This window comes from Equus przewalskii, chromosome 10 (assembly GCF_037783145.1).
Source record: "Equus przewalskii isolate Varuska chromosome 10, EquPr2, whole genome shotgun sequence".
Classification (NCBI taxonomy): Eukaryota; Metazoa; Chordata; class Mammalia; order Perissodactyla; family Equidae; genus Equus; species Equus przewalskii.
The window spans coordinates 59,622,150-59,649,638 of record NC_091840.1 but is presented as its reverse complement, the minus strand read 5'-3'; the positions used below and the strand labels follow the sequence as shown (position 1 = coordinate 59,649,638).

Genomic DNA, 27,489 nt, shown 5'->3' with positions numbered 1-27,489 from the left:
CCTTAAGACACAAGGTTTTAACAACTGTTCTGGTGACTCTGGGGTGTCATCAGAGAGCCAAGCCCTCCTAAGAGGGGGTAACAACACTCATGAAGCAGAGCGGCAAGAGTCAGGGGTGGGAGGAGAGTCAGACCCTGCTATGGCCCCCAGGCACTCTAGGGGTACCACACTAGGCCCCGCTACCTGGGCCAGGACCCAGAAAGACAGGAACTGCAGGTCGACGTGGGGAGATCCAGAGTAGAGGGGACCAAACCCCAGGGTTCCTAGCCCAGCACGGGGAGAGAACCGTGCAAATATCTAGGTGGCACCGGGGCTTGAGACAGTCAACTGCTGAAGCCCTGGGATCTCAGAGGGGTGTGGCAGGATGGACCATCATATCTGGGTGCTGAAAAGTAATCAGAAGGATCTCATTGCTGCCCCCATGTGGGATGGGGCCTGGACTTGGCCAGGTTCCAGTGTCCACATACCCCTCTGGTCTCCCCCTGCCCAGGGATTCCTCCTCTTGCTCAGGACCCACAAGCCTCTTAAGAGAATCTTGGCTTGGTAGTTGAGGACCCAGGCTGTGGAGCCAGAGAGGCCTGTGTTCAAATTCCACATCTGTTTGTTGATTAGCTGTGTGGCCTTCTGCAAGTTGCTTGCCCTTTCTGAGCTTTTGCTTCCTTCTTTGTAAACTGGAAGATTGACAGAAGCTTTAGGGCAAGTGCTTTCTAAGTGGTCATTATAATGTCTAGCATGGAGTACGAATGGATGTTTGGAGTCAGGAAACTTTGTTTTTAAAGCTAATTCTTACCAAGTTTTACTATGCACCAGGCACTGTACATGTGCTAGCCACTCAAGCCTCAAAATACCCCAATGAGATGGGTACTAAGACCACCATTTCATATATGGGGAAACTGAGGCCCAGAGAGGTGAAGCAAGTAACCAGTAAGTGGCCTAGCGAAGATTCAAATGCAGGCAGGCTGACTCCAGAGTCCATGCTGTCTCTCCAAGGCTCAGAGAGGGGAGGGCCCTAGCCCCTAGCACAGTCAGGGAGGAGCCCATGGAAGCTTCTGATGGAATGTGTGGGATGGCAGGGGCCGTCGGGAGCTAGAGCAGAGAGAATTCCAACTTTTGCCTTGGTGAGTGGAGCCAGGCTCCATGGGGAGTCTGCGGGAGTACTTTCTGATTACTGAAGTAGTGAGCGCCCTGTCAAGCAGGTGTGAGAGCAGAGTCTGATGCCACCCTGTTGGAGGGCAGTTCAGAGGTGAGCGCTGGGCTTCCGAAGGGCCTGAGCCGTCAGAGCTGAACCACCCATTATGCAGGCAAAGGGCCCTGCCCAGGTGTTCACATGGTAGGCTCGGACCGCCTGGCCCCAGCCTTGCCCGCTGGCCACCTTCTCACTGCCTGCAGCTGCCTTCCCATCCCCGCCACCACCCATACCCCACCAGGCTGTGGCGAAGGGGCAGGGGCCAAATTTACTATAGGCTGCATGCCTGCCTCACTTTTTCCCATGTGCCTGCTGCTGCTGCTGCTTCTTGGGAGGGAGGGTGGCCCGGTCACTACACAACAACCCCCACCTCCCAACAGAGATGGTAGGATCCTCAGCTGACAGACGCGGAACACTGAGCCCCAGTCTCAAGGTCAGCAATCCCGTCTGCTTAACATACAGGACTGTATTTCATCCTCACAACCATCTGAGGTGGGTCTTGACCTTACTCCCATTTTACAGACCAGAAGACTGAAGTCCAGAGAAGAGAAGTCACATGCCCAGGGCCACACAGCCTGTCATGAGGTCAAGATTCAAACCCCTGTGTGTCAGATTCCAGTCTGTACTTATGCTCTGGCAAGCTGGCGTGAGGGCAGGGAGCAGAATGGTCAGGGAGGCGAAGCTGAAGGCAGACCCAGAGGCCAGATCGTGTGGGCTAAGATGCATTTCATTTCAGGGAAAATCTGGGCAGGCTGCTAGAAAGACGCGAGCTGAGCCTCCAAAAATCAAAATGCAGGAGATGGGTGGAAAGGAACTGCATTCCAGGTGGAAGGCCCAGCTTGGGCAAAGTCCAGGAGGTGTGACAGGTTGTTTGCAGACCTGGCGGTGCCAGGACGACGCTGGGGCTCAGTGTCCGCGGAGGGGAGATGAGGCAAAGCCAGAAGGGTCTTGAACGCCAAGCAAAGCAGGTGAACTTTATCCTGGGGAGCCCCGGGAGCTCTTCGATCAGAAGCGCCCGCCTGTGGCCCCGCCGCCGCGCCCCGCGCCGCCGAGCCCGGCCCCAGAACTTCTGAGTTGCCTGCAGTCATCATCCACACTTTTGCCTTATCCGTGCGCCTGCTCGTCCCCTGGAGCCTTCTGCCGCTCAGGAAGACGCGCCCCGACACCGACATCCACCCCCAGGGAAGCGCTACACCAGCCCCGGCGCGCGCCCGCGGGTGCGCACGCGCCCGCTGCCACCAGGACGTGACTCGCGGAACGTCCGCTCCCGGCGGCGGCAGCGGCGGCCGCGGGGGAAGGGGGGGCAGGGAGGTGCCCCGACAATGCGTCCAGCTTCTGCAGCCGTTGTCGTCTGGGTTGGGAGCTGTGACCCAGTGCTCTCGGTCCGGCAGTTTGAGAAGCTTCCGCCGGTTTCAGAAGTTTCCTCAAGCGCCTGAGGGCGTTCCTCCTGTGGGGTCTCCACTCAGGCACTTACTTAGCCACCCGTTCACCCTTCAGGGGTCCTCACCACCCTCCCTCAAGCTAATTAAGTGACGGACGCAGTAACCTAGGCGACCGCCTGATTGACAGGCATGATTACCAACCAACTTCAGGAATATCCCACCTGGGCCCGCCTGGCGCGTCGCCGGTGGCCCAATGAAAGACGAGGAAGCGCCGAAGGGGCGGTAACGGGGCAGCCTAGGTTGTGGCGGTTCCTTGGTGATTGCGCGCTGGGGCTGAGGCGTTTGCAGGTATTCGAACGATGCCGTGACGCAGCATGGCGACAGCGTTGACAGCGTGAGCGCATCCCGGTGGAGGGAGCCCTTCGGTCGCGGAGGTGGCGCGGCGTGGAGGCAGATTGCTATTTGAGGGTGCTCCCTCGAAGCCCTTCAGTGGGTGGGGGAGGGGCGGCGGACGATGAGCGGTCCCCGTCTGCGCTTGCGCCGGCACCTCTGCTGACCCGGCCCGCACGCGCGCGCATGCTCGCTGCGCGCGGAGCCGCGGTGGCTGGCCGCACTGCGCGTGCGCGCTGAAGAGCCCGCTGAGGAGCGGAGCTGGCGGACGTCGGGCGGGCGGCCCGTGACGTCGTGAGAAGCGCTTTAAAGTGCGGGCCGGGCCGGGCGTCCGAGGGTCTGGCCCGGAGACAGGCCGAGCCTTCGCGGCAGCCCTCCGAGGCATGAGGCGCTGCCGGCGCCCCTGCCCCTCGGGACGTGGAGAAGGTGGAGGAGGAGGGAGCCCCGTTGCCACCACCGCTGCATGACCTGCCGCCCCTGAGTGCCGACCCCACGCCCGCCCCTTGACGCCCCTCGCCAGGTCCTCCGGCCGCGCATGGGGGCCTGGCACTGAGGACCTCCCTCCCTCCGGGGCCCCGGGGCGTCCCCTGAGAGCCATGCCCGCCCGCCCCGGAGGACCCTAGAGCAGCGTCGCGGGGGCCATGGCGGCCGCCAGCGGTTACACGGACCTGCGTGAGAAGCTCAAGTCCATGACGTCCCGGGACAACTACAAGGCGGGCAGTCGGGAGGCAGCGGCCGCCGCCGCCGCCGCCGTGGCCGCCGCCGCCGCCGCTGCCGCCGCCGCCGAACCGTACCCGGTGTCCGGGGCCAAGCGCAAGTACCAGGAGGACTCGGACCCCGAGCGCAGCGACTACGAGGAGCAGCAGCTGCAGAAGGAGGAGGAGGCGCGCAAGGTGAAGAGCGGCATTCGCCAGATGCGCCTCTTCAGCCAGGATGAGTGCGCCAAGATCGAGGCCCGCATCGACGAGGTGGTGTCCCGCGCCGAGAAGGGCCTGTACAACGAGCACACGGTGGACCGGGCCCCGCTGCGCAACAAGTACTTCTTCGGCGAGGGTTACACGTACGGCGCCCAGCTGCAGAAGCGCGGGCCCGGCCAGGAGCGCCTCTACCCGCCGGGCGACGTGGACGAGATCCCCGAGTGGGTGCACCAGCTGGTGATCCAGAAGCTGGTGGAGCACCGCGTCATCCCCGAGGGCTTCGTCAACAGCGCCGTCATCAACGACTACCAGCCCGGCGGCTGCATTGTGTCTCACGTGGACCCCATCCACATCTTCGAGCGCCCCATCGTGTCTGTGTCCTTCTTCAGCGACTCCGCGCTCTGCTTCGGCTGCAAGTTCCAGTTCAAGCCTATCCGGGTGTCAGAACCTGTGCTTTCCCTGCCGGTGCGCAGGGGGAGCGTGACTGTGCTCAGGTAACCCACCTGGGAGGAGGGGGCCGCCCTGCATCCTGCTGCCTTAGGCTGCCCACCCTGGTTCTGGAGGCAGCAGCCAATAGGAGTCCGCGCTCTTTACAGTTCATCCCCATTCTCCTGTTTGTAGGAGGGGCGGGGAGGGGGAGGGAGTCTGCGTTTAAAACGTGTACTAGTAAGAAAGCGGGGAGGGGTCGGCACCGATCTAGAATTCTGTATCCCAAAGGCATGATCAGGGACTTGACTGTGAATTATCTAAACGCATCTTTTCAGAAAGCTAAGATTTTAGGAGTCTCTTTCTCTTTGTGATTTTAGCAAGTCGCTTTTCCCTTTTGTGCCTCCATTTCTAAATCTGTGTTTAAAAAGAAATGAGTAGAATTTAGTATTTGAGTCTTTCCAACTCTGCCATTCTTGGTTTCCTTAACAGAGAAAATGTTGATGGATTCATTAAGAGAGAAAATACTCACCGAGGAAGGCTCCTGAGTGTACTTAATTGATACACAGTTCTCCGTTCCTAAGAGGAAGAGTGACTTCCCTGGAATTGAACATGTCAGTGATTGGGCCAGGAATAGAGGGCAGCACACTCTTAAAATTTAGCTCTTGTTGGCTGCAAAGGATCCCTTTTGGTCCTTTGTAGGAACATGTTACCTGTTATCAGGACCAAATGAAACAAAATAAAACTCATCTCTTTACCTGGAATTTGGCCCGTGGTTATGTCAGCAGCAGAACTTAGGTTCTTGGCCTATTTTGGGTCCCAGATCCTGCTGAGAATTAGCTCAGTGCCCTGGCCCCCAAAGAAGAGTGCCTGCTGGAACACCTTTGCTGTTTATATGAAGCAGAAGATTTATTTGGAAACCGCCTCCTTCCAGCCCTGAAATAAGTATATCTAGCAATGTACTTCAGTAATCCCCACAACCTCTTAGGAGATCCAGACTGCAGCTGTTCAGAGCGGCTTGGTTGACCACCGAATTCTTGTACAGGATCAGGACACTCGGAGGTTTTGTTGTGAGCAGCTTAATCTCTCAAGTGCAGTCAGTGCTGTAGGCCACGGTCTTGGGCAAAAGTGGGGTCCCTGGAGCCCTCTTAATACCATGAGCAGGTCATCTGTCTCATTTGAGTTGAGTAGCTGAGGCTGCTTCTGTATCTGGGGATGACGGTAGAGCCTTGGAATATCCAGGGTCTCCTGATGGGAAAGTTTGGGAAGTCACTAGTAGCAGAAGCAGTACTTTGGCTTCCTTATGTGTCTCAAACTTAGAGGACCACTTATCTGTCAGGTGGCCCTTTGTCGTTTAGGCTTCTGAGCTTCTCAGGTCTGCACATGGTGCTCTCAGATTGATGTCTTAGCAGAGCCCTTTAAGATGGGATTTCCAGAGCATATCCTCCCGAGTGGCTTGCTGTGTGAGACAGCTTGGTGTCTGACTTCACTGAAGGGCGCTTGGTGCTAAAAGGATCTCACACAAGGGCCATTTGGTCTCTTAATGGGATACTGGTTTTCCACATGGTCACAGGCCCTCAGGGTTGTCTTCAGGAGGTCTAGCACTGGTTGGGTGTGTGATGGAGATCACAAGAGGCACTTTGCCACTTTGAGGCTCTCCCTCCCCCTGTATGCATGCACACCCCTGTATTGAAGAGCACAAGTTCCAAGTTCTTAAAATGCAGGTCTGTTAGTGATCAGCAACGGGATTGCATCATCAGGAAAATTCTCTTCATCCTTTCCTTAGAATAGTAAAACCCTAAAGCTGTCCCAGTCCCTCCCAACCCCTCCTGGTTCTGACTTGGCCGTGGAGTTAGTGTGGGTGGCTCAGCCATGTCCTGAAAAGTGCTGCCCCAGGCTTTGAATCCAGCTCTCCTCTCATTTGATTTGGGATCTTGTGGGTGTTCTTTGAGCTGCTTTCCCATCTATAAAGTGGGGGCTATGCCAGCTTTTTTTTTTTTGAGGAACATCAGCCCTGAGCTAACTACTGCCAATCCTCCTCTTTTTGCTGAGGAAGACTGGCCCTGAGCTCACATGCATGCCCATCTTCCTCTGCTTTCTATGTGGGACGCCTACCACAGCACGGTTTGCCAAGCGGTGCCGTGTCCGCACCCGGGATCCGAACCAGTGAACCCCGGGCCACTGAGAAGCGGAACGTGCAAACTTAACGGCTGCGCCACTGGGCCGGTCCCTATGCCAGCTTCTAAAGCTTATTAGAATTAAATGTGATTTGGTGTCTGACATAGGATAGGGCCTGGCACAGGGTAGGCCCTTAAATGGGTGCTTGCTTTCGTACACAACTATTTAATCATCCTGTGGTCTCTCACTGCTGATGGGGCTAGGGATTTGGTGGAGCCTAAAACATGGGTTTTCCCTTCCTAGAGTTCACAGCCCAGGAAGGCAACTGCAGGAGTACATTGAGGGGGGACATCTTAACGGGCTCTGGAGTGTTGGAAGTTTTTGAGAGGAAGTAAGCTGGAACTTGAAGGGTAACTAGGAGTTAGCCAAGCAAAGAAGGGGGTGGGGTGGGAGCACACAGCAGCTTTCGTGGCAGTAGGGGGTGTCGGGGTGGGGGCAGGTAGATGCTGACTTGAGGCAGATGGAGTTCAGTATTAGTCCTCAGATCCACGCTGGACCTGAAGTCGAGGTTCCGGTGAGGCATGCCTTGGTGAAGCTCTTGACCTTTGGGGCTGGCTAATTGTTGTGAGGGGGCTGTCCTGTGCTTTGTAGAATGTTTAGCAGCATTCTTGGCCTCTGTCCACTAGATGCTGGTAGCACCTTCTGTGACAAGCCAGAATGTCTCCAGACATTGCCAAGTATTCCTTGGGGAGCAAAATCGTCCCTAGTTGACAGCCACTGCCCTAGCAGTCTGGATACCCCTGCTAATTTAAATCTTCTAGCACCTGCTCCCTTAGCACTCTCAGCATACTTGGTGTGCAGGTGGGTGAAAATCTGTCTGATAGTATTGCCTCTCTTAAAATCCTGCTTGGGCTCATCCCCAAGCTGGTGAGAGGCCTTGCTTGCTTTTAATTCCTGGTGTGTATCCCCGGCCGGAGGTGATGAGCTGTACAGTTGCAAACTGGAAAGTAGGGCTGATGAAAAGAGTGGTTCTCTGCAGATGGGGAGGGGATCTAGTAGTTCTCATCTGACTCAGACTTCAGTTGTTGGTAGCGGTGGTGACTATAGCCGTCCAAGGCCACATGGCAGGAATTCAGTTTTATATTTAATAGTTGTTAGTGTGTGGCAAACATTGACTCAGCAGTGTCCAAACGTGGGCATTTGGAGCAAGCCCTCACAGACCCTTCTGGAAGTGCTTCAAACTTTGTCCAAACCCAGTTGGCAGTTGTTTTCTTGTTACCTTCCTGTGTTAGGCCTGGGTGAGTTTCCTCTTAATGATGTTCTCTAGGGAAATAAATATCTTTTACTGCCTCTTCATGTCACTTCATCCCACATTCCTTCTCCTGTTCCCTGTAGGATGAATGGGCAGATTAAAACAGATTTCAGTTGGATTAATTAGAATAATTACCTCAAGGCTAATTGCTTACTTGCTGCGACTTTTAATCACTGCTGCATGGTCTGAGGTTGTGGTGGCTACGTGCCCAGAGACCCAGGCTTTAGCCACCTGTCTGGAAATGATGTATTACCCAGCCATGGGACACGCAGAGGTGAGCTTAGCCTGTGACTTGCAGTTAACAGTTGATATTGGGTGGAGTGGGCACCCCTGTCAGTTCTGGGCTAAGGGCTGATCTTGTTCAGCTGGTTGAAAGCAAAATTTAGCTTTTGGCTTAAAATAGTTGGGAAAGTAGGGCAGATAGGTCCTAGGCCACGTCTCTTGTGTAGAATCTTCTGATTCCAGGGGAGGGGGAGGAACCTCAGGAAGAAGTCAGGGCTGTGCATTCTCAGGAGGAGCTCTGGGCCCGGGGTTGGCTAGCCTCGGTTCTGCCAGGCCTGACAAGAAGGCAGAGGGCAACAAAGGAAAGGAAGCTAGCAGGCGAGCCATGAGCTTAATCATGAAGCTCAGAGCAAGCAGAAAATAAATAGGCCATAAAAATTTCAGGGTGAGCTGGCCATTTTTGGCTGGGCAGTTGGTGTGCAGCCGTCACTAAGATATGGTGCTATCTTCCTGGGGCCATGGGTTCATCTTTGCGGACTTCTTCCATGGGGGTGGTGAGTATGCATGTGTCCTTTGTTGAGGCCAGCAAGATCCCGAGGACAGATTGGACCTTGTCACCAGGAAACACAGGTGGGCTTTTCTTCCTACGCCTCAATACCTACTTTCCCACCAAAAAACAAAAACCAGTGTAGCATAGACACTGAACCTAAGAGTTTGATTGGAGTTCCACTGTCAGCACTTAGCTGTTTGACCTTGGGCAAGTTATTTAACCTCTCCGGGCCTTAGTTTTCCTCTGCAGAATGGGGCTCTTGATGCCATAGAGTTGTTAGAGAAGATTGGATCTCTTTCACACTACTGAATGCTTGAAGTTTAGGTAAAACGTTTCTGGAAATGAGTTGCCTTCCACGCTCAGCTACTCTTTTTTTTTTTAAGATTTTATTTTTCCTTTTTCTTCCCAAAGCCCCCCAGTACATAGTTGTATATTTTAGTTATGGATCCTTCTAGTTGTGGCATGTGGGATGCCACCTCAGCATGGCTTGATGAGTGGTGCCATGTCCGTGCCCAGCATCCGAACCGGTCAAACCCTGGGCCGCTGAAGCGGAGTGTGCGAACTTAACCACTCGGCCACAGGGCCGGCCCCTCAGCTATTCTTTATACCTTGATCTGTATAGAATTGGGACTTGGAGCAGGTTGACTCTCTTCCCTCTGGATTCAGAAAGCCCCAGGGCTTCTCATAAAATTAGACAATCTGTCTTGGAGTTTCGGGTCTGGTTCTAGCTTGAGTCTGAGCTCACAGTTCTACCCCTGTGCCCAGGTGGCTTGCCTGCTGCCCCCCAAAGCCTCAGCTGCTCAGTGCTGTGGGCTTCTCAGTAGTGAGGCAGGCTTGTGGGGGCTGCCCAGAGCAGGTAGCCCCAGCCAGAGGGAGGCTGCCACGAGGCCGATATGTTGGCCAGTCTCTCCATTTCTGGTTCTGTACTGTCCTGGGCAAGGCACGGAGTAGATGGGGAATGGTGGCCATCTTAGAAATGTGCCTTAACAACTCAGTCTCCAAGACTGTCCTCTAGGGGAGAGAGGTCCAGTCCTGCTCAGTCCCTCATAGAGAGTTTTCCCAGTTCCTCATTTAGCCTGTACCTTATCCTCTGAGGAGGGACTTGGTGCAGTCTCTGTCTTGCAGATGTAGAAACAGAGACTTCAAAGCAGTAGAACAGTTGAGCTCAGCACACGTTTCATTTAGTGTCCGCTGTGTGCAGAGATGAGTTAGGCCTTGGTGGAGCTTTGTCTTGTAGGGAAGACACACTTTCCTCAAGGCCAGATGTGGTAGTCCAGAGGCATGGGTGGGCGGTGCCGGGAGTTGAGGAAAGCTTCCCAGGGGAGGAGAGAAACTCTCGGGAGTCCCTCTCAGGCATAGAGCTGGTGGACGACAGAGCTGGGTCTGTTGGTCTTGATGACTGCAGCATACTAGTCACTGCTGCGTAGAGTCGGGGGTCTCAAGGGGGCTCAGCCCAGGCAGGGAGCGGGCCGGCTGACCAGCATGAGGTATTTCCTCCTCTCCCTTCCTTGTGAAAACAAAAGAGTGGGAGGCACTGGAACTTTTCTTCATGCCAAGGGTAGGGCTGGACCCAGGGCGTATTAAGTTTCAAGCTGGTAGACTGGACTTTCAGTTTCTTGTAGCAAGTAGGTTTCTTAGCAGTAAATAATCCTCCGTGGTCTCTGGTAGACACTTTCTGCTCAAGTTTGGCCAGAAGAGCTTTCCTTGGTTGGGACTTTGAGCCTCCTGCTCCCAGAGGAGCCCGATACTCTGAGGAGGTTGTCAGTAGGCTGTGTCACACCTTCCAGGAGGATCTGGAAGACCAGTGTTAATGAGCTCTTCAGGTGGAGTTAGGGCCACAGTCATTTCTGTGGACCTGTGCAGGTCTGCCTCTGTGCTAGCTCTTCTGAGGCCGCAACCTGGCGTGGCTTGTTCTTTATTCTAGAGCCCTTTGGGGGGCATTTAAGATTTGACCACCGTCTGGATTTGCTCCAGAATTGCATTAAGAGAAGTGGTTCCTTTTTGGAGATAGGAAGTCAGCACCCTTAGTAGTGCCTGTTGCCATGTCAAACAGATTGATAATACTTGTTAATAGTAGGGAAGGTTACCTGTAGCCAGTACTGCAGATTCAGGCCTTAGAAATGTGCCTTGGAGTGCCTTCAGGGAATTGGACTTAGCTCTTTGGGGAAGTTCTGTGTTGATATGGGACTGCCTTGCCGCCCAGACCTGTGCTCACCCCAGTGTGGAATGGGACAAGAGATGGGAAGAGACCTAGAGCACCTAGCCCTGAGAAAGGGGCCCAGGAGTCCCTTCTCTGCTGGCAGATCCCTGCAGGGGGCACCCTGGATCACATTGCCTTGACAGTGCTGGACCCAAGGTTCTCATTTGCCCCAGGATGGTCCTGGGCCCTCTGGCTTGTGGCAAGTGCTTTGTAAATGGGAGTGGGGTTCCAGGCACATTGTGTTACCTAGCTTGAGTCTCACAACAGCCCTACGGGTAGGCCTCCCACTGCCCCTTTCCAGGGGTGCCAACCACGTAGTCACATAACTCTGTAATCCTGTCTGGAAGGGAGGGGGCAGTGTCTCCCTTTTAGAATCTTAATTCATTAGTGGCCAGAAAAGAATACCTGAGTTATAAAGCATAGCAAAATGAACACCCAAGAACCTGCTGTTGTCTGTGTTACAGATGAAGAAACTGAGGTTTAAGCCCAGCAAATGACTTAGCCAGGATCGCAAAGTTAGTAGTTAATAAAGCTCGGGTTCGAACCCAGGTCTCTTCAACTCCTCAAACTCTAGGTGGAGTTTCTTACTGTGGGCCTACAGATATTAATAGGGGTTATTTGAAAGAAGGTTCTTTGGTCAGTGCTCAGTTAAATAAAGTCAGCAGATTCTTTTGCATAGTAATTGTCAGATCCTTTAACATATAATCCTTTTTTAAGATTTTATTTTTCCTTTTTCTCCCAAAGTCTCCCAGTACATAGTTGTGTATTTTTAGTTGTGGATCCTTCTAGTTGTGGCATGTAGAACGCTGCCACAGCATGGCTTGACGAGTGGTGCCACGTCCGTGCCCAGGGTTCGAACTGGCAAAACCGCCGAAGCAGAGTGCGCGAACTCAACCACTCGGCCACAGGGCTGGCCCCTATAATCCTTTTTTAAAGTCTTCAATATTTTGCAGATTGATTTGACTGTGGACATTTGTCCGCAGTTTCTCGTGGGACTGGTGTTCACAGAGAAAACTGAAAAACTCTAGTCTAGGAGCAGCTCTGAGGGGAAATCCCTAAAATAAAGGTTCTTTTCTCTGTCCTCAGCGTGGCCTCAAATCAGGTTTCCAAATCAGAGGTGTTTCCCTCTTGGGCTTTTTATTTTTTATTCATTCTTGCATCCAGTTCTTGCCCAGAGTTGAGGGAGCCTGGCTGTTTTGAGGAGTCCTTCTTGGGCCTGGAGTGTTTCTGACAGTTAAGCTTGTGTCTTTCCAGCTGCCCCTGAGAAAGTTGGTGATTAGCAGCCATGTAGAGGGAGATTTGTGGTCCAGGGTCAGTCAAGGGGATCCGGAACAGAAGGAGAAGGCACTCACCTCCCACTAGGCCGTGGCTGTGTCTCTGGCTGTGTCAAACTGCCTCAGCTCAGTGGAGGAACTTGGGATGGGGTGCCTCTTCGATGCCATGCTCCCAGTGAGGGCATGTGAGGGAAGCTGAGTTTTCTTCCAGAATTTCCAGTCGGGAAGACATTAGCTGTGAAGAGGACAGTCATCTACCCGCGCTCATAGGTCTGTGAGCAGTTTTAAAAATTATGTAACTTGATGAAAATAAATAGATGTTTGAGTGTGATGGAAATTCTTAAAATATTCCAAACACAGCTGTCTTCAAGATTTTGGATCCCCCCAAATGGTGGTTTTTGAAAGCTTTTTTTTTCAAGTAGGCAAATTCTCTTTTTGAACATTGCAGTCTTAGTTCTCTCTGGTGACTCAGTGCTGTCAGCGTCTGCCTTGGCTTCCTCTGCGTGCCAAAGGGTTGGGGGAAGGGAGGGAAGAAGGAGGAGGAGATGGGCTTCTTGTCTTCTCTCCAAGGCCGCTAACAGTGTACCCTCTTGAGGGCCCTTTAAAAGAAGGGCTCCTGGCCTGAGCAGGGAGATTCCTGCTTCAGTTTCTGCCTTAAAGGCCCTCTTTTGCCTCATCCCAGGTTTTTCCTTGAGGGGCTTCTGGGCAGAAGTGTTCTGGAGCTTAACATGTTATTTCCCTTCCATGTAGATCCTTGAACATCTCGAATAATGGGGCAGAGGGCAGCCTTCAGACCTGAACCATATTTCTTTTCCCTTACCCCTCAGGAGCTTTGGTTGTCTGTTCACTCTCCATGCTCACTTGCCCTGTGTTTATTTTCAGTGGATATGCTGCTGATGAAATCACTCACTGCATACGGCCTCAGGACATCAAGGAGCGCAGAGCGGTCATCATCCTCAGGAAGTAAGTGCCCTGGTGTCTAGCACCTGCAGGCCTGTCTGGAGATGGAGGTCGGGGTTCTCTGTAGCAGTAGCATAGTAGCGTGAAGCCTGGGAGAGAGGTCTCCTACTTTTTGATTTGAATTCTGTGAGGATAAAGTTGTTTTTTCTTTCCTTCATCAAAAAATTAAGCTCTATGGCTGTTTAGGAAGTTTAGGGCTGAGCAAATGCACATGCTCCCGGTGTTTATGGTCACAGTCTTGAGATAAGATTTGGGGAACAGTTCCAGATGCCCCTCTTCTTTTCCCCACCTCCTAGGTTCTGATTTGTCACATGTTCTCTTGCTGATTATTTTTAGACTGTGCCTTAGTGGCCTGCTTTAAAAATCCCTGGATTTTCACTTCTGGAAGGATGAGGGAATAAGAAGAGGAAATGAAGATGGGAGGTTAGGCTGCAGTGTTCTGCAGACACATGGCTTGTGGCTGTCCCTCCTCTCTGGCCAGAGAGTCAGGGGTATACTGACCGACATCACCAAACCCGGCCTTAGCAGTGCTGCTTTTTGTCTGCCCATGGGGTGAGTGGACTGAGCCATGCAGACACTGGGTCAAGACAAGCCTGCCTTACAATGGAGTTTCAAGAGGCTAGGTGATTGCCCAGGGTTGTATAGATAGATGTCCAGAGTTGTATAGATAGATGTCAGTGAGTAGAGCAGGACCAGTCCCTAGACCCAGGCTGGAGCAGGGTGTCCTGTAGCTTGCCATCTTTTTTTTTAATTAAACTTTATTTCTCAGTATAGTTTTGGATTTTCAGAAAATTGTGATGATAGGACAGAGAGTTCCCATGTATCCAACACCCCATTTCCCTTACTAATGCCTTACACTAGTGTGGTACATTTATTACAATTAATGGACCAATAGTGATCTGTGATTATAAACTGAAGTCCCTATTTTCTTCAGGTTTCCTTAGTTTTTGCCTAATGTACCGTTTTTGTTCCAGGATCCCACATTACATTCAGTGGTCTCCTCTTGGCTGTGACATGTTCTCTGACTAGCCTTATTCGTGATAACATTGACTAGTCTGGTGTTTTGCAGAACATTTCTCGATTGGGGTTTATCTGAGGTTTTTCTCACGGTTATTAGGTTTTCTCATGGAGTTAGAGGTTTGGGGGAGGAAGACCACAGAGGTAAAGCACGTTTCTCCTCATGTCCTATCTAGAGCCCAGGACTCGTCCCTGTTGACGTTGACCTTGAACGCAGGGCTGAGGTCGTGTTCATCAGGTTTCTGCACTGTAAAGCCCCTGTTTTCCTCCCGTCCTCTTAGGAGGGAATTTGCTGTGGGCAGCTCACGCTTGAGGAGTGGGGAGTTAGCGCCAGCCCCTCGAGGAGGGAGTAGCCGCACAGCTTATTTGGAATTCTTCGGCTCAGGAGGTTGTTTCTTCTCTCCCATTTGCTCATTTCTGTATTCAGTCATTTACTTGGTATGTATTTTATGCTCAACTTGTTCCAACTTTGGCCATTGAGAGCCCTCTCTTTTTTAAAGTACATCTTTACCTTCTGGCTTGCCATCTTTTAAATTTCAGTCAGTAACTTTGGCGTCTTGGCCATTTGGGTCCAGAACTCGAATAATGTGGTGGTGAAGTCTCTGGCATGGCTCTGCCACTTTGTCAAGTCACAACTTTGAGTGTCTATTTTATCATCTGTAGAATGGAGGTGATGCAGACGTGTGGGTAATCTCATGGTGCAGGCAGAGCACTGGACACATTTGGGAGCTTCAGACAGGGATCATCTTGGCAGTTGCAAGCTTCTCTCCTCTGGCCTAAGAATATGCCAAGAATTCATCAGAAGAAAGGTTTTTATCTGCCTTTCCACTTTCTTTTCCACTGGTTCCAGCACAGCCAAAAACCCGGAACCTGGAAGTGATGGAGCCAAGAATGTAGCTCCCCTCTGGCCTCTTTTCCCCAGTCATTTCTTCTCAGGCTATAGCTGGCATCTCCAGCTGCAGCCAGGGACAGGTGGCCCACCTAAGCTAGGAACCTGGAGAGGAATTCTCACGGTAATATAGAACCAGAGCTACAACTTCCCAGGTGTTCCCTCCAAGCCTCTCATGGTAGCTTATCCCAGGGAAATCTTCACTGGAGGTGCAAATGGAGGTGGCCATAGCCAGAGTGTCAGGTCACTCTTCCAGCTGTTTCCTTCCCCTTGAATGGTGGCTCCCATACTTGGCTGCCCAGGCTGGCTGAATCAGATGCTCTTTGGTGGAGCTAGGAGTCTACATGGTTAACAAGCTCCCTCGGGAAGCTCTTTGGCCAACGGGGCCCCTGGCTTTGGAGGCAACAGAGGAGGACAATTCAGGCTGATGAGGAGCAGCTCCAGAGTAGGTAGCTTGTGTTGAGGCATGTGTTGGAAAAGAACAAGCTGATGACAGGATGAAAAGATAAGCATCCTGGCCCAGGTGCTGCCTAGATCTCGGGGATATGGAGTTGGTGCGTACCTGGCTGACTTGGTGTCTTCTGGTGAAGCCGAGTCCAGATGGGTGGAATTTGGCCATTGAGTCTGGTCCTGCTCCTCATTGGCAGAGGGCGTAGAGCCAGTCCTGCCTTCTTTTAAATTCAGATAAGGATTGCACGTGCTGCTGAGCTCTCTGACCAGCTCTGATCAGTCAGAATTGGGATGGTCTTTCTAAAGGTCTCAGGGTGGGAAATGGGTGGGCGGCTGCCAAGTACTTTCTGGTTCAACAAAATTTGGCTCCTTTGAATGTGGGTGGTGCTGAGTCTTCACACACGTGGTGCTAGCATTTCTCACAGGGAGGACTAGGAGGCTGGAAGTGACCTTCTGAGAGCTTCCACAGGAGTGGAATCCTCAGGCTGCAGCTTAGTGTTATTATCTGTTTCAGTTAAACAGTAAATGGCTGAGTGAGGCCTTGAACCTGGGTCTCCTGGTGCTGGGTCTTGTTATCCATTGGTGGTTTGCACAGTGGAGCACCCCAAGCCCTGCTCCTGCCCCAGTGTGTCATTGGGGTGGATTCCGTGAGTTTAAGAAACAAGCTCACGGATGGAAGAGCTTTCTTGCCTCTGCTGTGCAGGTAGAGAGCTGATTGGTGAGTGTTTTAAGAGGCAGGGGGGCTACTCTACAGAGAGTGCAGTGAGGCAGCGGCTGCAGGTTGGTCAGCTCCTCGGCATCTGCCAACTTCCCTGAATGTCACTGTTTCTCAGCCCACCCAGGGCAAGCTGCCCAACATGCGTCTTTGTCAATCATTGGCACCCCTGGCAGGGAAAGTGGACCCTAACTTTTTTGAAGGTGTGGTTAAATTTTGAAATTGCTGGTTAGAGAACAAAGAGGCTAACCAATTATTGGGGCGTAGCAATTCATTGGGGCCAATGCGAGGGTGAGGGATGTTCTGTTTTTTTCTAGAGTTCCCTAATGTGCAACCTTCTGAAGGACCTTGTGTGCTGCCCCATGCCAAGTAGCCACCTACTAGATGCCAGACACTGGGTAGAGTGCTGCCTACACGTTAACCCTCGGAGTAGAGAGTGTGAACTCTGTTTGGAAAGAGGCTCAGGTAGGAAATGAGCTGCCTCAGGTCATCTAGCTAGTTTGGAGTGATCTTTGAGCAAGGATTCCTGACTTGGAAGTATCAAGCATCTACCATACACAAAGCACCCGAGGCAGGTGTGCAGGAGACTTAGCGCTCCCTTGGTGCTTGGTATTTAATAGGCTGGCACTTTGCATGCCAGTACAGCACAAGCAGAGTGAGCTCTGTCTTAAAAGTGCAGGGTGTGTCCCTTGGGGCCCCGCAAAAGTAACAGTACATCCAGCTTGTGTAAGCCGGGAGCAGAGTTTAAGGTAAAGACGGGCTTAGTAGATCTGGCTCCTGAGCTAGAGATGCTGGCCAGGTAGAAATGGTAAGCTCAAAGGCTGGAAGGTGGGAAGTATAGAGGACCTCTATAGTGAGGGGTGTTGGGGGAGGAGGCCTTGGATCAACACCTGCTCATTAGGGGATGGCTTGTGGGCCCTCAGGCCTTCCAGTTGGTGGCCAGGACGCCCAAACCCTTGGTCTTCAGGAGGGCCTCAGGGCTGTACTCGTTCTGCCTACAAGACTTTATTCCAGCATGTTAGCCTCTCCCGTTCACCAAGTAAAGTGGCTCAAGGCAGTGTAAATAGCCCTCTTCTTGGTCAAGTCGTGCTCAGCTAAGAGTGGGCTGAAGCTAGGAAAAGCAGCTAGAGATTCATTTGCCAAATGTTAACCAAGGCTAGTGTGTGCTAGGCTCTGTGCTAGCGCCAGGAATGGTTAGTATACTAGTCTCTTATTCCCTTTGTCCTTGGGGAGAAGGCAGACGTTTAGCACCTTACCAGGGACCGGGCAAGGAAGGCTTTCCAGAGAACTGCCACCTGAAGGTGGTCAGGGATGTGTGGGCCTCAGGCATGCATAGGAACGGCTCAGGGGCAAAGCCAGGACAGGCAGAAGAGATGCTCTTTACAGAGACTCAGAGTCTGGGGACTCTGAGGAAGTCCATTCTGGAATACAGAGTAGAGATGGAGTGGAGCGCTTGATACAATGTAAGCTAGTCAGAGAAGACTTTGTGTTGTGCCAGAGAAATCGGGAGGGCACTGGAGCCATTGAGGCATGTGAGCAGTAGGCTGGTGAGGGATTTGCATGGGAAAGATTGTTTGTAGGAGGTTGAGCTAAATGGCTTATTTGGTCATTGAGGCTTAAGGGTCCCAGAGGTCAGAGGAAGGCCCTCCCTGAAAGCAGAGCAGCCCAAATGTAGGCTGTATGTGTGGATGAGTGGAGGGTGAGAATGGAGGGTGTGCTCTGGGCTTCGTCCCTCAGGGGAGTGCAGAGGAGTGGCTGGCTCTTGGTTTCCCTGACCAGGCCTAAGACATTGCCCCCACCGAGACCCTTGCCATTGCTTCTGTCTCCGTGATTCTTGTCTCCTGTGCCAAGGGTTAGGTTAGCCCACCTTTCTTCCCTGGTCTAGTGAATGTGTGTGTCAGCATGCATACACTCTGCTCATTTGGCAGCCTGACCAGCCTAATATGTCCACAATCTGCCCAAGGAATAAGGGGGCAATGAGATCACCAGGGGATGTGACTGGCTTGGGCTTCTGGCCTGGCTCTGCCTCCTCCTCACTGAATACCAGTCAGTTACCTGTATGTTCTCACCTGTAAATTGGGGCAGTTGTAGTGCTGGGGATGGTTAAACTCAAGAATGCTGTGTGTGCTTCTCCTAGCTCCCTCCTCACCATACCTCCCCTCTGAGCTTGAGGGGTCAGGGGTGGGAGATGAGGAAGGCTGTGCCCAGTTGAGGTACAGTGTGAGCAGAGGTACACAGAGTGGGAGGAAAGGGGGACCCAGAGGTGGCGTTCAGTGACCCAGGTGGAGGGAAGGTAAGCTTGGTGTCTTGGAGAGGCTCCCCTTGGGACCTGAGTATCTTGCAGGGTATGTATGGGTGGAAGTCTGCTGGAAGCCCAGGACCATGTGCTTGGGGTGCCCTCTCTTTGTGTGATACCCATCATGTGCCTTATAGGCTCTTCTGACTATGGCAGTCTTCTACATCTGTCTCAGAACTGCCTTGTGGGAGAGCAGGGCAGGAGTTGGAGAGGGTGATGTTGGAGGGAGGTTGATGGGGGGCGGTGCCAGGAGGGGGTAGGTACTATTGCAGGAGAGACAGCAGCACAGCTCTGGGCTTTGTGGGAGTCTGATACTCAGAAGTGCTGGAGCCTAAGTCACTCAGTAGACAAGGGGGTGCTCAGCATGCCCCCTGCACTACTCCCTGCCTCCTGGCTCCTTCGGGAAAGCCAGGCTTTGTAGCACAAGGGGACTTGGTGAGGGTGGAGCCAGAAGTTGAGGGAGTGGTTGCCAGCAGGACCTGAAGTGCACCGTCTCCCAGAAACGGTGGTCCGGTGGTCTGCCTGACAGCTCTCTGCTGCAGTGAAGAGAGCCCACCTGGGCTTCAGAGGCCGTTATGGAGTCGTAGCTGTGTGACTTAGGCCAGTGATTGGTCTCTGAAGTAGCATTTCTTCCTACCCCCGCAGTGGGAATAATCTTACTCACAACTTCAATCGAGGATTCTATGAATGATGAAGGAATAGGAGGGGAGCATCTGGGACAGGGTCAACTCCCTTTTTTTCCCCAAGTAATTTTGTTGAGATCATAATAGTTTATAACATTTGGTCGTTCTCCCTTTGTTCTGGCTTCCCCTGTACCTAGGCCCAGTCCCCGCTTTGTCCTGGGGGCTGTCCTGACACCCTGAGTGACCTTTCTGGGTATAGTGGTCTGCCTGATTAACCCTCACCCTATGCCTGCGGTGCCTTGCTGTGACCCTGGATGTTGACTCAAATCTGTAACACAGGTCTTGGTTCCTGTTGTACCTGAGGAGGCCCAGGCTCAGACCTTATTGCTGGAACTGGGCTTCCTTACTCCAAATTTGTGGCCCTGTCCGCTGAACCCTGAGGGGCCTGGCCTGCTCCATGGGAGTTGGCTGCCTTTTAAGAGGGGCTTGCTCTGAAGTTAAGCTGCTGGTGAGCTCTGGGCTGGGCATCTGGCTTTAGTCTGGCCTCCTGCAGCTTAGTGGCTTTTGGGAAGTGGAGGGAGAGCAGGAACTTCTCCGGCACTTCCGAGATGTTCTTGTAACAGCTCCAGGGGATATGTCAGGAGCCCTTTGGGCCCCAGAGCTCATACTGTCTGCAAAGTGGGTATAGGAGGCTGAGTATCTGGTAGGGCCACCTCTGATCATCCCCCTTCTGCGGGCTGCCCCCTGATGACAGCAAAGCTGCCATGGCAGAGAACAGCACCCTTCTCTTCCTTTAGGCGGCTAGAGAGAAACAGCCAGTCCGTGTCCCTGGCCTGTCTGTCTAGTCTCAACTTGTCTCACCTGTCTCCCCAGCCTCTTGAGCAGTCCTAGACCCATGGTGAGGGGCCACTACCACTGTCCTCGAGCTGTGGGGACACACCAGGGCTAGGCATGTGCCAGCTTTGCCTGTGTGGCACAATATGTTCCTGTTTTCTAGTCTTGGAGGTGGGTAAGCCAGGCTCTCCTCTTGGTGGCTCCATTGTTTCTTGCCATCTGTCAGTCACCTGAGGAAACAATTCCAGGGTGGTAGGCCTTGCCCTCCAGGGCTTAATTGAAGCTTCTTCGGTAAACGGGCTTTCCTGTCCTGAGTGTGTGATCCCTGGCCCCTGTGGCGTATTAGTGTCAGACTTAGCTCCACAGTGCCAGAGGGGAACGTGTTGGACTTAGCTCTGTGGTTGCAGAGGGGGCTTTCCTCCATGAGGCTTCAGACCCTTGGAGTCTCTGTGTCAAGCTTAATGGCTTTTGTCTCATTTGGTGTGATTTCTGCCACCTGGACCTTTCAGCGCAGGGCTAGGAGGCCTGTCCAGGTAAAGATGAGGTCCTTGGGGCTCAGGTGATTCTAATTCCCACCCTCATGTTGGCTGTTGCCCAGCACCACTTCTTCCTGGTGCCCCTCTAAAGAATCCTAGCCTTGAAGGAGGTGACTTGTCTTCAATTTCTAGACCCTCAGAACTGAAAGAGGCTTTAGAGCCAGTCCACATTTCTCCCTCCTTTACTTAGGTGGGGAAACTGAGGCCCCGAGAGGGATGGTGACTAGGTTGGATTCTGAGTGGCAGCATCAGGGCTGGATCTTCTCCTTTGCTGCTAGGGCCTGCTTCCCTGAACTTGGAGTGCCCACAGTGGAGGCTCAGACTGGTGGGCCAGACTGTACAGCTGGGCCCCTCTGACCTCCTTGTCTTTGAGGCCAAAGCAAAGGGGCAGGGACCGGCTACCCTTCCTGCCTGCCCACCAGTTTGAGCCTGAGGGCATCAAAACATTGGTTTCCAACCAGAAGGCACCCTCTGTTAGCCTCAGGATAAAGACCTCTGTGGCTCCTGCCTGTCTGGCTTAGAGTCTCACCTGGGCTTCAGCCTTTCTCCCATGACTTGCAGGACACGTGACTTACCGCCTTTCTGACCCAGTTTTCCCCATGTATTTACAGCAGGCCAGCCTGTAGGGGTGGGGGGGATCTGTGAGGACTGGATGCAGTTGTTACCAAGAATGCCAAGCAGCCTAGGCCAAGGCAGCTCTCGGATTTCCCTCCTGCTCTCTTCCCCTCATCGTTCTCATGAGGATGTCCTTTGAGTCCTGCCCTGACTACAGCACCTTATTCCTCAGAACCGAGTTAGTACTTTGTACACAGCAGCCCATGAGAAAGATGCCTTCAGCACTTCTCCGGTTGTGCCCCCATTGCTCCCCACCCCAGGCCTCACTCCTGCCCCTTGCTGCCACTGGCCTGATTTGCCAGCCTTCTGTGTACTCTGTATACAAGAAGCCTCAGGGCTTCTTTGAACTTTCCCAGGCCAGCTTCCTCCTGACCTGGCTTCAGAAAGGACTCCGATCACTGTCTAGGCTACCTCCCTGCCCAGCTTCTCCATCCCCCTCTGTACTTGCATGTTTTCCCTTTACTAGGTGCTCTGTTCCTTGAAACTCACTCCCAGTGCTAGGTGAGGACTTTGCCTTCAAAAGCCCTCTGGCCCTGGCTCGGTTAGTATCCTGGAACGAGCAGAAGCTGCCAGGTAGCTGTGGTGGGACCAGAGCCAAGTGTGTGAATGTGGAATTGGTCCTGGGCTCTCTTGGCTCTGCACAGCCTCAGTCTCCCTGTGTGAGAGTAGGGAATCTCTTACTCTGTTCCCCTCAGCCCTTCCACAAGACTGGACCAGGGGAGCCTTCCTGTCTTGATATTTCAGGCAAAGATGGAGGTATCTGTTGGAGTATGTTGGGGCCCTCAGTCCTCTGGTAGGTGGAGTAAATGCCCCTGGAGAACCTGAGTCGGGTGTGGTGGGGCTGCCTCGTCCAGCTGGGAGAGAGCCCTGGGATCTTCCCCCGGGAGCAACAGATCTCTATCATTGGAAGTTTCATAAGGAAGTCTCCGAATAGAAGTATTCCTATTCCTTGCTCCTAAGCCTGAACTTAAGACAGAGGGTCTTTGGAAGTCAGCTAGACCAATATCTAGTTGAACCATGAGGAGGCTGAGGCACAGAGCAGAGACTGCTAGCATCCCCATTCAGCCTGGCCAGAGAGAGAATTGATCTGATGGGGCCCACACCTTCACCAGAAGCTCACTGGCGACCCCATGTGTGTTCCCTTTGCAGGACAAGATTAGATGCGCCCCGGTTGGAAACAAAGTCCCTGAGCAGTTCCGTGTTACCACCCAGCTATGCTTCAGATCGCCTATCAGGAAACAACAGGGACCCCGCTCTGAAACCCAAGCGGTCCCACCGCAAAGCAGACCCTGATGCTGCCCACAGGTACTCAGCTTAGGACCCTCAACAAAGGGCAGCAAAGTAGCCTCATGGCCTGGCTGCAGGGGAGATGGGTGGGGAAGCCTGGGGTAGGTGGTTAGGAACCTGACATTGCCCACCTTTCGAAAGCCTTACGTCTGGTTCCCCTGGGTTGGTGACATTGGTGGCATTCTCACCTAACCTCTGACTGACTGCCTGTCTCCCACAGAGAGAAGGAGTTGGGCTGAGACTCTGACAAGTGGGAATGCTTTGTGTTCTGTCCATGACTTCCCTTGTTCAGTCCACCCAGACACACTCTTGTGGGTTATACTTAAATGTTAGGAGATAAGCTTGAGACTTGGAAGATATCGGACCAGGGACCCATTTCAGAAGGGTTGGGAAGGTTTCTGAGGAAGTATTTGTTTAAGCTGAGACCAGAAGGATGAGGAAGATGTGCGGCAAGGGCATTCTAGACAGGAGGTACTATATGGGCTGAAACCCTGAGGCCGGAAGAGCTTGGTGGTTTCACGCTCTAGTAGGGTTGGTGAGCAGAGGTGGGGTGGGCAGAGAGAGAAAGTGGGAGTAGAGGGCATGGTTGAGAAATAGAGGTAGACAGCGGGATCTTGAGGCTGTGAGAGGGCAGGCCTCTTTCTGTGTGGCAGCCTTGGCAGTATGGGGCCCTGGGCTCCAGAGCCAAGCAGACCCCTCAGGGTAATTGGGAAGTGTCTCAAAGACTAGGAGTGCCGCTAGTGGGCAAAGAGTACCATGCCAGTGCGTCTGCTAACATCTCTCCTTGTGGAGAACCATCGAGCTGAGTAAGCCAGGTGAGGGTCAGACCCTGGCACAGAGGTGGGAGGCCAGGCCCCTTGGCCAGCCTCTCAGGTAATTCCCCACCCCTTTCCTTGCAGGCCTCGGATCCTGGAGATGGACAAGGAAGAGAACCGGCGCTCAGTGCTGCTGCCCACACACCGTCGGAGGGGTAGCTTCAGCTCTGAGAACTACTGGCGCAAGTCCTATGAGTCCGGGGAGGACTGCTCAGAGGCGGCAGGCGGCCCCGCCCGAAAGGTGAAGATGCGGAGGCACTGAGGCGGCCGCACCTCCAGGGAACTCTGGTTAACCCTCATGTAGCTGCCCCTCCTTTTGTTTCGTTTCGAGGGTTTTTGTTTCTGTTTCTTTTTTGTTTGTTTTTTTATCTTTATATTTTTCCCTTGGTTTGTTGCCTGTTAAGGCTGAAGAACAGAGTTTGTCGGGACCTGGTTATTGTGTTCTTGCTTTTTCTCCTGCACCGAAAAAGGCTGTTGGCATCTATAGGGGACAGAAGCTCATGCTGGAGTGGCCAGTAGAGGTGTGGGGGGCAGCTGTCCTCAAGTGGGGCTCTGTCAGGCTGGGTTTATTTAAAAGCAACAAAATGTCTTGGTTAAGAAAATTCTTGTTTTACTTTAAATGTAAATCTTCTTAGTGTTGTAAATGAAGTTCAGTCTCCTGTCCCCACTCCCCCAGCGATGTCTGTGCTGGCTTGAAGTCTTCTGGGGCTTGCCAGCTCCATGGGGGCCTGCTCTCCTCCCACCTCTCACTTCTCCAGGCCCCGGCAGCTCATGCAAACACCCTCCTCCTCCTGCAGCGGTCGTTCAGGGTGGCTGGGCAGGGGCTTAAATAATGCCAGCCCCTGTACCCCAGAGCTATTGGCTGAGCGCCCCCCCACCCCCCCACCCCCGCACTGGTCTGCTCTGCCCATGGGTCAGTCCCAGGGCTGCTGAGGGCCTGGCTGCAGTGGTCCTGACCTCTCTTGCCAAGAGCACGCCTCTTTACTGTGTTGCTCCTTTCAAGCATATGCGTGTGATTGTATGCAACAGTTAGACTTGCCATGTTGGGGCACTTGTAGGAATTGTTTCTAGCTAGAGGGACTGGTGTCCTTCCAAGTCTAGCATTTGGGGTATGGAAAATTGTTGTGGTGTATGGTAGAGTTTTTGTTTTCTTTTGTTTTGAGGTTTTATTTTTTCCTTTGGTCTCCTGGCTTTTTCCTTTCCCTTTCCTTTCTCCTACATTGGCCAGCTTAGGCCTTCTCCCCGTGTCATCCCCATAGGAAGGCGCCTGCCCCCTCTGTACGCCTGCAGCATGCATCCAAGGCCAGAGCTCAGGCCTGCAGACTGGGTTGGTGCCTCCTCAGCCTCAGGGGCGTGGGAGCTGAGGAAGGGGCTTTTAAAAAATAGTAATAAAAGGAAAAAAAAGGTAAAGTCTTTGGCAGTTTCTGTTTACTCAGATTCTCAAAGGCTGCAAGGTTTTGCTGATCTAGATTTGTCAGAAATGTCTCCTTGCCAGCCAGGGCCAAGACCCCAGCCTGCTGAGAGTAGAGACCCTCCCAGTCACCAGGCTGCCACCACCCCAGAGGGCCTTGTCTTACAGAGGCCCAGGCCTGAGGCTGCAGAAGTCTGGGGCAGTCACCATCAAGGAGCCCCTCTCAGGGGCCAGAACTCCTTTGCCAGCGTGGACTCCTCACGTCGGGACTGCATAACTAAAGCAGTTGCAGTTTTATTTTTTTTACAGCTTTTTTCCCAAAAATGATTTGTAGTTGTGTGTGCAGCACTTTGCCCTGATATGTGTGCTCTACAATAAAAACCAAATCTAATATATTTTGAAACAGTTGTCTGATGCTGTTGTAAGAGAGGGCTCGCCTTTTGTGCTTCCTTCATCCCTTTATTTTCTCCTTAAACTCTGAACGGGGCAGGGGGCAGGAAGCAGAGCTCATTGCCCACCAGAGCCCCAGAGGAGTCGCTGATCCAGGGTTGAAGGCTAAAGGTGGACTTGCTTACTGCCGTCTCTTCCGTTCCAAGGATTTCATAAACTGAGTCTCTGGGTGCCCAGGGCGCCATGGGCCCACAGGGGCCAGGATCACACCCTGCTGAGTTGTGGAAGCCCCTCTTCTGGGAGTGATCAGAGAGGCTGCATGCCAGTGGAAGGACAGCATGAGCAAAGGTAGGGGAGGGCCTTTGTAGAAGATAGGCAAATGGTTTTTCTTATTAAACAAATTCTTGAGTTCCTACTGTAAGCTGGCCAAGCCTTCACTGTGGCCCCAATAGTGAGCAAACTCTTCTGGTCCCTGCTTTTTAAGATGTGTGCAGTAGAGGTGTGGGATACGGATATAGATGTGAAGCAGACGTTTTGGGGTGGAGACGATCGGGACCCAGAGGGTTTTAGTTCCTCTAGATCCTCGACCTGGCTCCCAGCTTCTGGTCAAGGGCTTTGGTTGAGAATCTCCTTCATTTGCTTCCAGTGACCAGAACAAGTGTGCTTGGCCAAATTCTTACTGTGGAAACCTGGCAAGCCACTTAACTGCCCGTTTAACAGACGAGAAGAAAGAGTCCAGAGAGAGCAAGTGACCAGTCAGGGCTCAGTCCTGCAAATTGGTGACAGGATATGAAGATGGGGGCCAGAGCCTCCATGTGGTCTGTGGCCAGTTGAGCCTGCAGGGGTAGCCACTGGGCTGGGCAGACTGGTCCTGGATGCCCCAGAGAGGACACATTGGAACTGAGAGGAAAGTGATTTGCCAAAGATCATCCAGACTGTACATGGCATAGGTGGGCACCCCCCACCCTATGCCTGGGCCCCTGACACTGGGAGTGTAGGATGGGGTCTCTTGTGGAGAGCTGGGAGGAACTCTCTTCTGTAGCTGTGACAAAGCCAGACCTAGGCTTTTCCTAGGCCCCTGGGCAAAAGAGGCCCTTCACCCTGCAGGAGTGAGGGACAGGAGAAGTTAGAGCAAGGAGCTCCAGCCCCAGCAGGTCCTGCTGTGTCACTGGCTTCAGTCTCTGCACCTTTACAGTGGTTCTGTGGCACCCATCTCTGGGACTGTGATAATCCTCTGAGCAGTCCCCAAGCCTGTGGAGGCCTTAAGAGAATGTGGGGGTCCCATACCTGACTCCCTGAATCTGACTGTTCCCAGTCATCTCCTGGGGCACCAACTATTTGGGCCAGGTGCTGAGTACCATCAGTTTCTGACCCCAGCCCAGTCTTGCCCACAGTAGGTGCTCTAACATCATTTGCACCAGCCCTGCCCACCTGGGGAACCCATCCCATTCCTCCAACTCTGTTGTGTGGTGAGGGAAACTAAGGCCCCAAGTCATGTTCATTCATTCAATATTTGAATGCCCTACTGTGTGCCAAGCTCTGTACTGGCTGCTGAGGATGCAAGACAGACCTGGTATATGTCACATACACACATACATGAAAGGTTATTATAAATTGTACTGATATAAAAGATGTGTAGCACATAAATTGCAAATAATAAAATATTCAATATTCTTTATTATAAATTCTGTATAGCCACTTGTTTCTCACGGAATGCTTTGTTGATTTTTTTTGCTGAGTTCTCATATCTGTAGCCTACTGTGGTTGTAATTCAACCACAGCATGGCTAATGGAGTTGCATCCCGTCTGCTTGCGTTAGTTTCCTAGGCTGCTGTAACAAATGACCACAAACTTGGTGGCTTCAAACCATAGAGATTTATTTTCTCACAGTTCTGGAGGTCAGCAGTCCAGAATCACTATCACTGGGCCGAAGTCACAGTGTGCGCAGGGCCACATTCCTTCCGGAGGCTCTAGTCCTCGCCTCTGACAGCTTCTGGTGGCTGTTGACATTCCTTGACTTGTGGCCACGTAACTCCCGTCTCTGCCTCTGTGGTCAAGTGGCCTCCCCTTGTCTGTGTCTCCCGCCTCACTCCTTAGGACGCTTGTTGGATTTAGGGCCCTGGAGAATCAAAGATAATCTCCCGTCTAAAGATCTTTAATCATATCTGCAAGGTAAAAAAATGTAAAAATGTACAAAATTTTTTCAAGTTCCAGGGATTAGGACCTGCTGTATTTGGGAGTCCCTGTGTAGCCTACTATGCTGCTCTTCTCCCAATAAATTTATCGTCATTAAATCTGACATAGGACCTACTGATTTCTTATCGTTGAACAAATTATGTTAATTGGATTGAAATTTCTCAGCCTCAGCACTACTTTTAAATTTAATCTGCATCATTAGTATCTTCTCCATCGATTTCTTAAATCTAGACCTGTGCTGTCCAATATGGCAGTTGCTGGACAATTTGGCTGCTGAGCACTTGAAATGTGGCTAGTTTGAATTGAGATATGCTTTAAGTATAAAATACACAGCAGAATTTGAAGAGTTAATATGAAAAAAGATTGTAAAATATATCATTAGTTTATATTGATTACTTGTTGAAATGACAATATTTTGGACATTCTGGGTTAAATAAAATATGCTATTTAAATTAATTTCACCTGTTTCCTGTTACTG

At 52.3% G+C, this 27,489-nt stretch overlaps 1 protein-coding gene across 2 annotated transcripts; it reads left to right on the top strand.

Moving 5' to 3' along the window:
- Positions 1–781: 781 nt before the first annotated feature.
- Positions 782–27,467, top strand: ALKBH5 (alkB homolog 5, RNA demethylase). Of its 2 annotated transcripts, XM_070561186.1 has the most exons (4): positions 782–4,369; positions 12,860–12,940; positions 22,062–22,217; positions 23,099–27,467. In XM_070561186.1, the coding sequence occupies exons 1-4, from the start codon at positions 3,600–3,602 to the stop codon at positions 23,274–23,276; spliced, it is 1,185 nt and encodes a 394-aa protein (XP_070417287.1). In that variant the 5' UTR covers positions 782–3,599; the 3' UTR covers positions 23,277–27,467. The 2 variants fall into 2 exon arrangements, with proteins under 2 accessions (XP_070417287.1, XP_070417288.1); XM_070561187.1 differs by lacking the exon at positions 22,062–22,217.
- Positions 27,468–27,489: the final 22 nt, after the last annotated feature.